Below are 13,987 nucleotides of genomic sequence, written 5' to 3' on the forward strand. Positions count from 1 at the left end.
GGCAAATTTATAATTAACTTAAAAAAGAAAAACAATTATTAGTCACAGGAGGCAGAGCGGCGGGGCGGCAAAGCTGAGTTAGGCAGCAGTGGTTGCAGTAGGCGTCCGGCAGGGCTGCGAACATGAATATGGTAATTAACACGAGACCGGCAGTGCTGTACCATTACCCTTGCCCGGACGGCGCGTTTGCTGCTTTGGCGGCACACCTCTACTTCTCCGCCGTCTCCGTCGAGCCCCTCTTCTTCCCCAACACCGTTTACAGCCCCATCACCCCCCAACACCTCCCTCTCGCCGATATCGACCACCTTTACCTCCTCGACTTCGTGGGCCCCTCTGGTTTCGTCCAGAAGATCTCCTCCGCGGTCCCGAACGTCGTGGTCTTGGACCATCACAAGACTGCCATTGGAACCCCCATAGGCGGAAACGTGGCCGGCGTCGTAGACATGAACAGGAGCGGCGCCACCATCGCTTTCGATTACTTCAGGGACAAAATTGACGCCGACAACAAGGCGGCGGTTGCTCGGTTTGACGCAGTGAGGAGGCTGTTCGAGTATATCGAGGATGGGGATCTGTGGAGGTGGATGCTTCCAAAGAGTAAAGCTTTCAGTAGTGGTTTCAAAGATTTGAACCTTGAATACGACGTCGGGTTGAACCCATCTTTGTTCCAACAGGTAATTTCAAATTTGCTTGCCTTATTAATTGATGTTGTTGAATTTACTGAAAAGTTGTGTGCTTTATTGATATTTGGTTTGAATGAGCAGCTGCTTTCTTTGGATTTGGAGTCTTTGATTAATGAAGGAATGGCGAGCTTATCGGAAAAGCAGAAATTAATAGATGAAACGCTCAGTTCGTCTTATGAAATTGCACTTGGCGGTGGAGCCTTTGGACATTGCCTGGTATTATTACTTATTAGTGTACTTCTTTTCTGCTTTCTATTGGACGGCTGCTGCTGCTCTGTGTGTGTGTCTGAACAACATAAGAAAGAAATAAAATTGATAGGAAATGCATAATCTTATCTTTTCTGCTTGTAGGCTGTCAATGCCGATTCTATCTCCGAGTTGAGGAGTGAACTCGGACATCAATTAGCTACTAAAAGCCGTAGTCTAAGTTTAAGGTATGTGGCATTCTGTTTCTTTACTCATGGTCTTGAAATGACATTTGTCGGAATTAGCGTTCAGGGCACGCTTCATGTTGCTGCTCTTTCCATTACTGCAATGCTTCAAGATTAGAAGTCTTGGGCTTTTTTAGTTTGAATTCAGTTTTATCATTGGTTGCGGGCCTCATAGAGGACTAAGAGGAGAGACTACTCAATTGTTGAATCCCATCCTCCAGAAACTGCACGTTTCTTAGAATCGCAATCCATACCTTTCTATCCATTCTCTTTGAAGGGGTTGCAAATCATGTCTGATTAGGAGGACCAAGTGATTCGCTCAAAATTTGAATCTCAACTACTGACACAGTAATCTTTTCAAGAGCTGGATTCATGATGATGATATTTTTGGTGAAGGAAGTGTATTGAGGAAGTAGGCTTGCAAACCAATTTGCAATTAAAATAATTTTATGAAAGAATTGTAGAAAGAAAATGTGAAAGTTTCAAGGGAGAAACCATGTGATGTAAAAATAATCGCACTATATCCAAACTGATGTTAGGACTGAACGCTGAAGCATGTTGAACCGTTGGGGCTATTTTTGCTCCTGTTAAAACTCGGTAAAAAGTCTGGTTAGTATAGACCCTTGTTAGACTCCTTGAATGCACTATTCTGGCAATTCATTATTTCATCTTGTTTTTCTGTTTGAAATCGATGTGGATAAACTCAGTAGAAAAGGGTTATATCCTGTCATCTTCATTTTTCAGAACTATATTCATGTTATTTTGTTTGTTTTCTGTGGAATCGGTTTTTTATGCCTGTTTATTGAGGTTGTTCTCTTCCAAGCATGGTTTTATTGAGCTCAATTCAAACTGTTCCACCCATCTGGAAATCCAATGCACATTTGGTAACTTGTTTGAGATGTATTTTAATCAGTGCCATCCTTCCATTTTACACTTTAGTTATGTTTTTTGTTTCTTTTAAATTCTTTGTAGGGGCATTGGTGCTGTTGTATACAGAGTGCCTGAGCTTGAAAATGACCAAATGCTAAAAATAAGCCTTAGGAGTGTGGACACCGAAGACACAACACTCATCTCACAGGTTGTTCTGTCATCACATGGATTTTCTTTCTGCCTGTTAAACATGGAATTAACTGGCACATATATGTAGTAATTTGGAAAAAGCTAAAACGCGTTTTGCATTTTCTTCTCAGGAATTTGGAGGCGGTGGGCATCGAAATGCTAGTTCCTTCATGTTAGGCTCTGCAGAATTCAAGCAGTGGAAACTGTGAAGATTAACATGCCATTCAAGAGGTACAACATCAAATTCGATTTGTTAAAAATGTATATATATAGCTTTATTCCACAAGTAACACCCAAATCACCTCAGGAAAGAGTTTAATAACAAAATCTCTAGACTGGTCATCTGAGATATTGACTCACTAGAGAATCAGCCAACAAAACTAAACCAAACCAAACCAAACCGTCATAAAATGACTAAAGCCAATTAAAGATAATTAATCTACCAATTAATGAAGGTATGATGACAAGCCTTACAAACTTTGTCTCGTGTTCTTCATGAAATCGTGTATATATGTTGTATTTTATTGTTTGAAAGTTACATCCGTCCATACATGCATTTTCAGGTTATTTACCGCCAACATCAATATTCCGGTAACCATCCATATACTCATCTCCATTGATCAGTTAGTTTGTGAAGGCCACATGAGAGAGCTGATCTTCACCACTGACACCAGCGTTAGAAGAACACTGCATCCACGTATCATCTGTGATGAACTGCATCCACGAATCGTCTTTGTCATCTTCCTCCTGCGGGCATGAGATTGACGATGACGATGCCATCGGATTCTCCGGTGACAGGGTTTGATCACAGTGATCATTGTTTACACCCTGTGATCTTTCATGAATATTGTTTAGTGTTAAATGACTTGATTGGCCTTGCTGCTCTTCAATCTCCGAGCAAATGCCATTTTTCTTAAACACGCGACACAATGCAAAAGAATCCTGCATATAAATTCATACTAGTTAATTAATTTATCTAGTCAAAGTGTAAAAGGAGTTGGAATAAAATATTATATAATTGATAACAATATATGCGTATTAATTATTTTGGACTTTGGAATAAAGTAAAAAGTCCCCGACACCTTCTTACACAAATGAAAGTGATCGATGTGTAGTTAGGCTGCTTTATAATTAGTGGTAGGCTGGTCTTGAGATTAGAATAATTTCTTATTTTGATCTCTCAAAAAATAAAAATCGATAAAAGTTATCTTTAAGTTTATTTACGGTAAACATTTTAGTTATTCGTGAAAAATCTTCTTGTTTTTTTTTCTTTTTCAAGGGGGATAACTGGTGGCAAGCACGGTTATCCATCATTCCGAGATGAAAAATCTCCTTGTTAAATAGGGGGGTTGTTTGACAAAAATATATATAAAAGGTTGGTCATGTGATTGTTCACGTGACAATTTAGTAAGATATTGATAGATTTTTATGGAATGACTAAAGTGATTTACAGTGGACAAAATCATGGACCACTTCTACAAGTGTGGAGTTATGCCAGATATCATTTTAGTTTGAAAGCCTTTGTTATATGATCAAACATAAGTAGAGTATAATAATCCTTAGTTCTTAATTAAGCTGGAGTTAATTAAGGGATATTAATTCATATCTGAATCTTGTGGAGGATTGTACTTTTGTCTGATTATAAAAAGGAAAAGGAGATTTAAGCGATCCAGTGCAAGCAACGAATATATGTCAGCTATGTGTTTATTTATTCCAGTATTTATATATTGCGAAAGTATAATATCGTAAATTACATGCATGCAATTCCAAACTCATGCAAGTTTCACGTTGATAGTTTTACTTTTCATTATTATACACGATAGCTTATGGTCATTATGTTCTATAATTAATCCTTTAATTTATAATTGGAGTGTTAATTAAGTTTAGGGCAAAAGAGGTAGAAATTAAAATAAAAAAGTACGAGAAAAAAAAGGAAATGCTTTTCTCCCTGCCTCAAGCATCGAACTTCATGCTTTTTAGGTCAAATATAGTCTGCTGATTCGAAAAAAAGATTAATCTCTGAAACAATGGTCTTATGGTTTCCTTTCTGTGCGATTTTGGTAGAGATAATAAAAAGGTCGTACCCAGTGCACAAGGCTTCCGCTTTACGCAGGGTCTGGAAGAGGTGAATGTCGGCTAGCCTTACCCCCATTTATGGAGAGGCTGCTCCCAAGTCTCGAATCCGAGACCTACCGCTCATGGGCGAAGGCACTTGCCATCGCACCAAGTGAAGTTATACTTCCCTCAACTAAAACTCACAATAATTATTCTAATCATCTTTTTTTTTTCATCAGCTAATCAGTAACAGTGAGTTCCTTCTTGATCACCACATAATTAGTCCTAATCAATAAATTAATGAGAGTGATCATCTTAATTAGTTCTATTCAATAAAATAGTGAGAGTGATCATCTTAAATTTATAAGTCCCAGTGGCACTTAATATTGATTGAATCCCACCATACTCAACAATTTAATGATGAGAATCATTTGGGACAAATAAAATGAGCTACAGATACAAAGAGAATAACCCTTAATCCTCCTAACTGACTAATTAACATGTGGACATTATATATATAATCGGGTGTGCTATCCACACACCCCTAATTACTTCCGACACACCTCTTATGTAATTATGTCATTTGATCGTCATTAGTTCATTCAATCAGATGGTTGAAAATTAAAAAGGTGTGTGAAAAGTAAAAAGAAGTGTGTGGATATCACACCCCATTATAATAATACATATGTATGCATTATTAATTAATTTAGAGCACGAACAATGCGTGTATAAATTGATGGAGAACAAAGTACCTGAATTGCGGCAGATGAGGAGGAGGTGTCGGGGTCGGAGGAGCAGTAGTAGTCCTTGTCGTCGAGGCGATACTCGTGCATGACCCAGTCAGTCCGAATGCCCTGAGGAGCTCGGCCTCTGTAGTAAACCAGCGTTTTCTTCATTCCGATCGCTCGATTCTGGCACGTCACTCTCCTGTCTTTTCCAGTCGACTTCCAATATCCTGCTCTCGTTGCTCTGTTTGTTCTGAAGCCATTAGGGTATTTTCGATCCCGCGGTCCAAAGAAGTACCACTCCGGGTCTCTACTTGGCAAAAACGATTTTTCTGCATTGATTGATGCACCAATCAAATATGTAATTGTATACAACTATACATGTAAATATAGATGACATAATTTGCATTGTATGTATCCTACATATAGCGCTCAAACGCTAACGAGTAAGTTAAGTATCATGATTGGTATACTGCTTGAATAATAATGATGTTGATTTGTAAGAGTACTCAAATGATGTTCGATGAACGACCTGCTAATTCCCAAGGCTCGCATTTGTAGAGATCAACTTCAGGAATGATGTCGAGCTCAATCTCTTGGCCGTTGATTTTCCTCTTGAGATAATAATTCACCAGCTCCTCGTCCGTCGGGTGGAACCTAAAACCGGGAGGTAATCCCACTGGCGCCATATAATTGATATGAACGCACGGCGCAAGCTAGCTAGTTTTTTTTGTCACTGATTGTTTCCTTGCGACCGATCGATCGTCCTTCTCCTCCTCCTCCTCCTAGCTAGCTAGCTAGTGATTTATGGCATCATGATCATGTTATATATAGAGGTATAAAAAGGACCGAAAGTCCCTTGTATTAAGGTCTTTCCTCACTCCTCATCAGGACCTCACTTTTCCTTTTCCAGATTCTCAGACAAAACCTTCTTCCTATTGACACTTCTCTGCCTTACTGAATATTTTTAAATTTTGCTTATTATCTTTCAATTTTGTTTAATTTGTTAACAAAAATCATATATATATATATATATGTGTGTGTGTGTGTGTGTGTGTGTGTGTTCATACATGTTATATATATTCTCATGTTAAGATCTTGTCAAAATATATATATATATATATATATATATATATATTCTCCTGTTATGATTTTATGTCAAATACATTGTTGTTAGACTGAATTTGAGTCATATATATTCAAACATTCGCCACATCACAGTGTAATGTGTCACTCGTTATTACAAAACGATCATATATTTTGTTAATTAATTTGGTAGCTTAATTTCACTTTTGTTTTTTCAAGCCTCAATCCCCTTATCCCTTTCTGGCCGAAGGCCCTTTTATAAGTTACAGTTACAATATTCTCTTATCAGATCTTGACAATGAGTTGAGTTGTTACTAAATTAGCTAAAGTTATACTCTACTACTGGACAAAACACAAAACAAGGCTATTATATATTTGACATCTCCATTCACCTTTAAATAGTATATTTTTATTGTCTTTGATTGTTTCTCTTCTACTTTTACCAGCTATTAGTCACTACAAAATCTATATATCAAACTTTAGACATAGATCGTGTGATGTCATGAGTTTCACAAGACACAGTTTACTAAAACATGATTGGCTTCATTCATAAGTTATAAGACCATCTCTCCAATTATCAATTAGATGTTATAATACACGTATACATGTGTTTATACTCACGTATCAGGACGAAGCTGAAGAAGGACCAAGGGACATGTGCCCGGCCCTCCCCCTCGTTTTTAAGGTGGAATGACAAAACTACTTCCAAAGTATAAGATATCCAATTCTTTATAAATACATACGAGTTTCTAAACAACACACACATCTATTTATCTAGAATTATTTATAGAGTCTAACTACTGGATCAGATTTATTGGCTTATTGTGGATCTTTGTGGTGTATGGTTACCACTTTGTATTATATAACTTTTGTATGTTAGACGTTATAAATAAACATAAGGATTATTTGCATGAGAAGAGTAAGTCTCATACTACCTATTTTCATCTACTAAAATAGCATGAGCAAAATTATCTCTAAATTGATCACAACTATACCTTATAGAAGGGTAATGTTAGCAAGACCAAAATTTTAATTTGACCACATATTTCGTACCTTGATAATGCCAAGAAACCAATCCAATCCTTCTTTAACAACCAAAAATCTTATCATCTCTCCCCCCAAAACTAAGCACATAATCTGTGGGCCAAAATTTATTTTAGGTAATGCTATTCATACCATGTTTTTATACCACATTTCTATACCACCTTAAGTGGCATCTGATGTGCACAACCACATCATTTGAAAATTTTGCAAAATCCAAGGAAATGAAGGAAAAAGACTCCTCGTATACCACAATCATCATTTAATTAACTAATTTTTCTTATTTATTAGTTTATTAAATAATGAACTAAATTTAAAAATCTGATTAATTCAAATGATGTGGTTGTCCACAGCAAATGCCACCTAAAGTTTTTTTTTTTTAATTATACATACCTTACTATTGGTTGAAACCTTATTCCTTAATTTGTCCAAAAGCCAATTTAACTTGTGTTTACAGTTTGAGAGTCGTAGTGATTAGGTGAAAGTAGAGAACGATGAGGGAGATGTTAAGTTTTGATAAAATGGTTGCGCGTGACATTATTTCATGGAATGCAATGATAGTTGGTTATGGGAATCATGGCCTTAGGATGGAAGCATGCACGGAAGCAATTTTACAGTTTCATCATATGCAGGCATCTGGTATTAAGCCCGATGATGTGACTTTCATTGGCCTCTTATCTGCTTGCAGCCATTCGGGGCTTGTAATTGAAGGCAAACACTGGTTTAGTGCAATGAGTCAAGAGTTCAACATAACCCCATGGATGGAACATTGTACATATGCGTGGTGTCTCTCGCCCGGGCTAGACTTTTGGATGGGGCACAAAGTTTCATCCAAACAATGCCGTTTTAGGATGATGATCATGTGTGCAGCGCATTGCTTGCATGATGCATGCAGAGTCCATATAATAATATGGAACTCGGGAAAAAGTATCCAAGAAAATTCAAGGGAAAGGATTTACAGGTACTGGAAATTTGGTCCTTTAACTTATACGCTGTTATTGGGAGGCGGGATGATGCAGCCGATGTCAGAATCAAGTAGAAGGACCAAGGCCTTAAGAAGAGTCCAGGATGCAATTGGGTTGAGATCAATGGTGTTATCCATGGATTTTTAGGTGCAGATCTGTCTCATCCTCAATCAGCTCAGATACATGAAAAGGTAGAAGAACTACTAGTAGATATGAAACAGCCGGGATACCGTGCAGAAAATAGTTTTTGTGATATGAAACAGCTGGGATACCGTGCAGAAAATAGTTTTTGTTCTCCAAGGTGTTGAGTAAAAGGAGAAAGAAAGAATCCTCCATTACCACTGTGAGAAACTAGCCATTGCTTATGCAATTCTTAGTCTGAGCCCGGGCAAATCGATCTTAGTTACCAAGAATTTGCGGGTTTGTGGTGATTACCATGTTGCCATAAAGTTCATGATCACTGATCTTTTTACAAAGAGAGAAATAACTGCAAGAGACGTGAGTTGGTTTCATCATTTCAAGGATGGAATTTGCAATTGTGCAGACTTCTGGTGAAGCAGATGGATTCATGGGTGCATTATTCAACCTTCCCCTTTGTCTCTTTGGCGATATGATAGCTGGATTTTTAGCAGGTTAGTTTTATTTACGATTAAACTGAGCACTTCCATTACATTGACAAGTTCACAATTCTAGTTGTTGCAAGTGTAGTCCATACTATAGTTTCTTTACATTGAATTAGGCCTTGACTTCCTTGGAGAATCAACAAAAGAAAAAAACAAAGACTTAAAGATTCCTCAAATCTTTTGTACTGTGAGTCATGGGTTTATACAATACAATGGGTGCTTTTTCTTAAAAGAAAACAACTAAAAAAATAGTGAAATATCCCAAAATGGGACAATTTCTTAATCTTGGGATTAAATAGAACAAACCAGTCATGCACAAGCCATCCACACCATGCACAAAGTCAAATTACTAAAATACCCACGTATAAATGAGTTATTCCTCACTTTCCCTCTCCCATTTTCTAATTTTTCTCTCTCTACTCTCTCCCCCTTCCTCTCTCTATTCTCTCACTTTCTCTCTCTACTCTTTCTCCCTTCCTCAGATCTCTGAGCTTCAATTTCGAAGAGATCCCAAGAGAGGCGAGAAGAGTGAACTCGGTTTTGGGTTCACCTCATACCTGATTTCGAACAAATGGATGGAGAGAAAGGTGAGAAGAGTGAGCTAGGTTTTGTACCATATTTTATGTTTTGGTCGGAAAGTTCCATTTTTCTGACGATTGCAGACATAGTAAGGTAGGGTGTTTAGTTCCAAGTTCCTTCATCAATGATTTATGGAATAAATGGGTTGTTTGTAAGATGAATTAATACTTACAAGTTAAATTAAAGTTTGTGTTTCGTGTTGGGGCATATGGGTTGTGGAATAAGTTTCAAGTTTTGTTTGACGTGCTACAAAACTGGGATTGAACAATTTCTGGTTCAAGTGTCCAATTGCAGAAATTTGTGAAATTTTTTCCGTAATGTGCATGTGGTGTGCATGGTTACATCTTAATATGAGAAGTGGGAACGTTCACTAGTTATGATGTACGTATGTTGTGCCTCAGAATTTAATGAGTATAACCACAACCTAGTTGACATTGACGAAAAACAAAATTAAGAAAAAACTTAGATGATGTTAAGGGTTATACGTGTCCATGAAATAACGACAACGAGTATCAAGTTTTCCACGTGCACGGTTAAGCGGTGCTTGATATACGTAATAAGATTTTTTAAACTGTTACTGCAACTTTATATACACAACAATTATGTTTTAATTGTATCCACTGTACCAATACATTGTCATTAAGTTTATCTCGTTCTGTGCATATCATGTGCATGTATTGTACATATTATGTGTATGCTTTTCGCAGACGATATAGTGTTGATAGATGAAACTCAGGAAGGGGTAAATGCAAAGCTTAACCTTTGGAGAGAAGTGTTGGAATCTAAAGGTCTTCGCCTAAGCCGATCAAAGACAGAATATATGGAGTGCAAGTTCAGTGCAAATGGAGGCCAAAACGAGTTAGGGGTGAGGATCGGAGATCAAGAAATACCAAAGAGCGACCGTTTTCGTTACCTAGGATCTATCTTGCAAAAGAACGGAGAATTAGATGGAGATCTCAACCATAGAATACAAGCTGGATGGATGAAGTGGAAGAGTGCATCCGGCGTGTTGTGTGACCGCCGTATGCCACTGAAGCTCAAGGGAAAATTTTATAGGACGGCAATAAGGCCGGCGATGCTGTATGGCACAGAATGTTGGGCGGTGAAACATCAACACGTACACAAAATGGGTGTAGCGGAGATGAGGATGCTTCGTTGGATGTGTGGGCACACGAGAAAGGATAAGATTAGGAATGAGGATATCCGGGGTAAAGTAGGAGTAGCCGAAATTGAAGGAAAGATGAGAGAAAATCGGTTACGGTGGTTTGGACATGTGCAAAGAAGGCCTACTGACGCTCCGATTAGAAGATGCGACTATGGGACAGAGGTTCAGGGCCGAAGGGGTAGAGGAAGACCTAGGAAAACTTTGGAAGAGACTCTAAGAAAAGACTTAGAGTACTTGGATCTAACGAAGGACATGACACAGGATCGAGCACAATGGCGTTCTAAGATTCATATAGCCGATCCCACTCAGTGACTTGGATTTTCCAAGTCTCCAACTGAGAAGTTTTCCTCACTCGGGAAATTAAGGGAACACTACCCCAACCTACATGCTCCACTCAGAAAGCTTCAACGTACAAGCTTCAACAAAAGAAAATTCAAAGAACTTAGCGAAGAAGGCTTTGGTGTATTTAACACAATACGTTGAAATGAAGGAAAGCTTATTTATTGATATCCCCGATAAGCTACAAATATGTACATATACATGAGTCAAAATAAACACACAAGAGGGAGCCTTCACAAAGGTTGCTTAGGAGAAGTCTCAGCAGTCGGTAGAGCCCCAGAAACAGAAGGCACCGGAGGGGGATCATTTGGAGCCTCAGTACTGGACAGAACCCTAGAAGGAGGAGGCATCAGAGGTTGATCATTTGGAGCTTCATTACGCGGTACAGCCCCAGAAGACGAAGGCAATAAATGCCTTTGGAACAAACCCACAAATCTCTGATGATCAAGTAAAACCTGACCATCAGTTTCCTTCATCTGGTCAAGCTTCCTCTTCATGTTTGTAGCATAGTCATGTGCGAGCCGGTGCAACTGTTTATTCTCATGCTTGAGCCCTCTAATCTCCTGTTTGAGACTCATCACTTCAGCCGCCAATGATTCAACTTGGCGGGTTCGAGCAAATAGGCGTTGGGCCATATTAGACACAGAACCTGCACACTGAACACTGAGAGCCAGCGAATCCTTAACAGCTAACTCATCAGACCGTTTGGAAAGTAGTCTGTTATCTTTGGGAGTGAGAAGGTTCCTAGCCACCACCGCAGCGGTCATATCATTCTTCATCACGGAATCCCCAACAGTAAGAGGACCAGTAGGGGAGACGAAGGATGGGCGCCATATGTTGTCTGGAGAAGGCGGGGCTGCCTCTTCAACAAGGTTCAAGTCAAAACGACGGTCGGAGGGGCCAGACATTTTCAAAGGTGTTGAAGAGAGAAGAGGTCGGACAAATCAAGATCTTAGAAGTGCAAGAATGAAGCTTCTACTGGTGGAGATTCAAGTGTGCTTTGGAACTTAATGCCAGCCCCTATAAAAATCTGCACTCGACGGAGCTTCAGAAATCGAAGAGGCGCCTGCTCAGAAATCGAAGAGGCGTTTGCTTTCTCAAAAGCTGAGCTGCTTAGAGATCACGAGGGTTGATCTCAGAAATCGAAGAGGCGTTTGCTTTCTCAAAAGTTGGGTTGCTCAAAGACCACGAAGGCCGATCTCAGAAATCGAAGAGGCGCTCGCTTTCTCAAAAGCTGGGCTCCCCAGAGATCACGAGGGCCGATCTCAAAAATCGAAGAGGCACCTACTTTTCCAGCCTTGTCAGCACCTGTCACACGCACACTCAGCTTTGCGGAAATTATGGGCATTCTGTCGAAGACTTCTGGGGAAGTAGAAAACACATGAATCTTACTGTTCAATCACCCACTTCCCACACGCAACAATAGCTCATGGGTACCACAGATAACTTTGCCAAAGTTCTCTGCCAAGGTTGAGCACGTGAAGCTTGCAGCTCCCACTACATCGCTCTGACCAAGAAGGGTAAAAGAATAGCAAAGAAACAGCACTAACAAAGTTTAGACCCATAAATTTTGAAGGTCTAGCTACCATATTATTACCCACAAGGGTAAAAGAACAGTACCACTGTTGGATAATTGGAAAGTCCCTGTGTGTCAACCTCTGTGCTTCGTGGCAAGGTAGACTAGCAAACATGCCCAACCTTTACCCACATTCGAGAAAACACTCCCAATAAGATTGCTTGCTCCAAAATCGAAGAGGCACCGTCCTCCGAATCTCGAGAGCCAGACTCCCAACATGACTACTTTATTAAAAATCGAAGAGAGGGTAAAGGAACAGTACCATTGCTGGATAATTGGAAAGTCCCTGTGTGTCAACCTCTGTGCTTCGTGGCAAGGTAGACTAGCAAACATGCCCAACCTTTACTCACATTCGAGAAAACACTCCCAACAAGATTGCTTGCTCCAAAATCGAAGAGGCACCGCCTTCCGAATCTCGAGAGCCAGACTCCCAACATGATTACTTTCTCAAAAATCGAAGAGACACTGCTCCCCGAATCTTCGAGAGCCAGACCCCCAGCCTGATTGCTTTCTCAAAAATCGATGAGGCATCGTTCTCCGAATCAATCGAAGAGGCGCTCGCTTTCTCAAAAGCTGGGCTGCTCAGAGACCACGAGGGCCGATCTCAGAAATCGAAGAGGCACCTACTTTTCTAGCCTTGTCAGCACCTGTCACACGCACACTCGGCTTTGCAGAAATTATGGGCATTCTGTCGAAGATTTCTGGTGAAGTAGAAAGCACATGAATCTTACTGTTCAATTACCCACTTCCCACACGCAACAATAGCTCATGGGTACCACAGATAACTTTGCCAAAGTTCTCTGCCAAAGTTGAGCACGTGAAGCTTGCAGCTCCCACTAAATCGCTCTGACCAAGAAAGGTAAAAAATAGCAAAGAAACAGCACTAACAAAGTTTAGACACATAAATTTTGAAGGTCTAGCTACCATATTATTACCCACAAGGGTAAAGGAACAGTACCACTGCTGGATAATTGGAAAGTCCCTGTGTGTCAACCTCTCTGCTTCGTGGCAAGGTAGACTAGCAAACATGCCCAACCTTTACTCACATTCGAGAAAACACTCACAACAATATTGCTTGCTCCAAAATCGAAGAGGCACCGTCCTCCGAATCTCGAGAGCCAGACTCCCAACATGACTACTTTCTCAAAATCGAAGAGAGGGTAAAGGAACAGTACCATTGCTGGATAATTGGAAAGTCCCTGTGTGTCAACCTTTGTGCTTCGTGGTAAGGTAGACTAGCAAACATGCCCAACCTTTACTCACATTCGAGACAACACTCCCAACAAGATTGCTTGCTCCAAAATCGAAGAGGCACCGCCCTCCGAATCTCGAGAGCCAGACTCCCAACATGATTACTTCCTCAAAAATCGAAGAGACACTGCTCTCCGAATCTCGAGAGCCAGACCCCCAGCATGATTGCTTTCTCAAAAATCGAAGAGGCATCGTTCTCCGAATCTCGAGAGCCAGATACCACAGACCACTTTTTCAAAGTGCTCTGACAGAGTTAAAACATGTGAAACTGACAGCTCCCACTACCGTGCTATGGCCAAGCAGGGTAAAGGAATAGCATTACTACTTGTTGTTAGGGAGACTCCTATATATGTCGACCTTCATCCCCAACGGACAGGCAGACCTACAAAAATGCTCAACCCTTCATCATATC

The 13,987-nt window shown here is 39.9% G+C and overlaps 2 protein-coding genes across 2 annotated transcripts; one reads left to right on the forward strand and one right to left on the reverse strand.

The window, feature by feature from the left end:
• The first annotated feature begins 35 nt into the window (after window positions 1-35).
• Window positions 36-2,882, forward strand: LOC126626287 (uncharacterized). Its single transcript, XM_050295555.1, has 6 exons — window positions 36-671; window positions 762-896; window positions 1,032-1,114; window positions 2,084-2,189; window positions 2,302-2,401; window positions 2,734-2,882. Exons 1-5 carry the CDS (start codon window positions 123-125, stop codon window positions 2,377-2,379), a joined length of 951 nt encoding a protein of 316 aa, XP_050151512.1. The 5' UTR covers window positions 36-122; the 3' UTR covers window positions 2,380-2,401; window positions 2,734-2,882.
• On the reverse strand, window positions 2,420-5,741 carry LOC126626288 (NAC domain-containing protein 54-like). Its single transcript, XM_050295556.1, has 3 exons — window positions 5,483-5,741; window positions 4,978-5,282; window positions 2,420-3,112 (listed from the first exon to the last, which is right to left on the reverse strand). Exons 1-3 carry the CDS (start codon window positions 5,637-5,639, stop codon window positions 2,795-2,797), a joined length of 780 nt encoding a protein of 259 aa, XP_050151513.1. The 5' UTR covers window positions 5,640-5,741; the 3' UTR covers window positions 2,420-2,794.
• Window positions 5,742-13,987: the final 8,246 nt, after the last annotated feature.

This window comes from Malus sylvestris, chromosome 6 (genome assembly GCF_916048215.2).
Source record: "Malus sylvestris chromosome 6, drMalSylv7.2, whole genome shotgun sequence".
Lineage (NCBI taxonomy): Eukaryota > Viridiplantae > Streptophyta > Magnoliopsida > Rosales > Rosaceae > Malus > Malus sylvestris.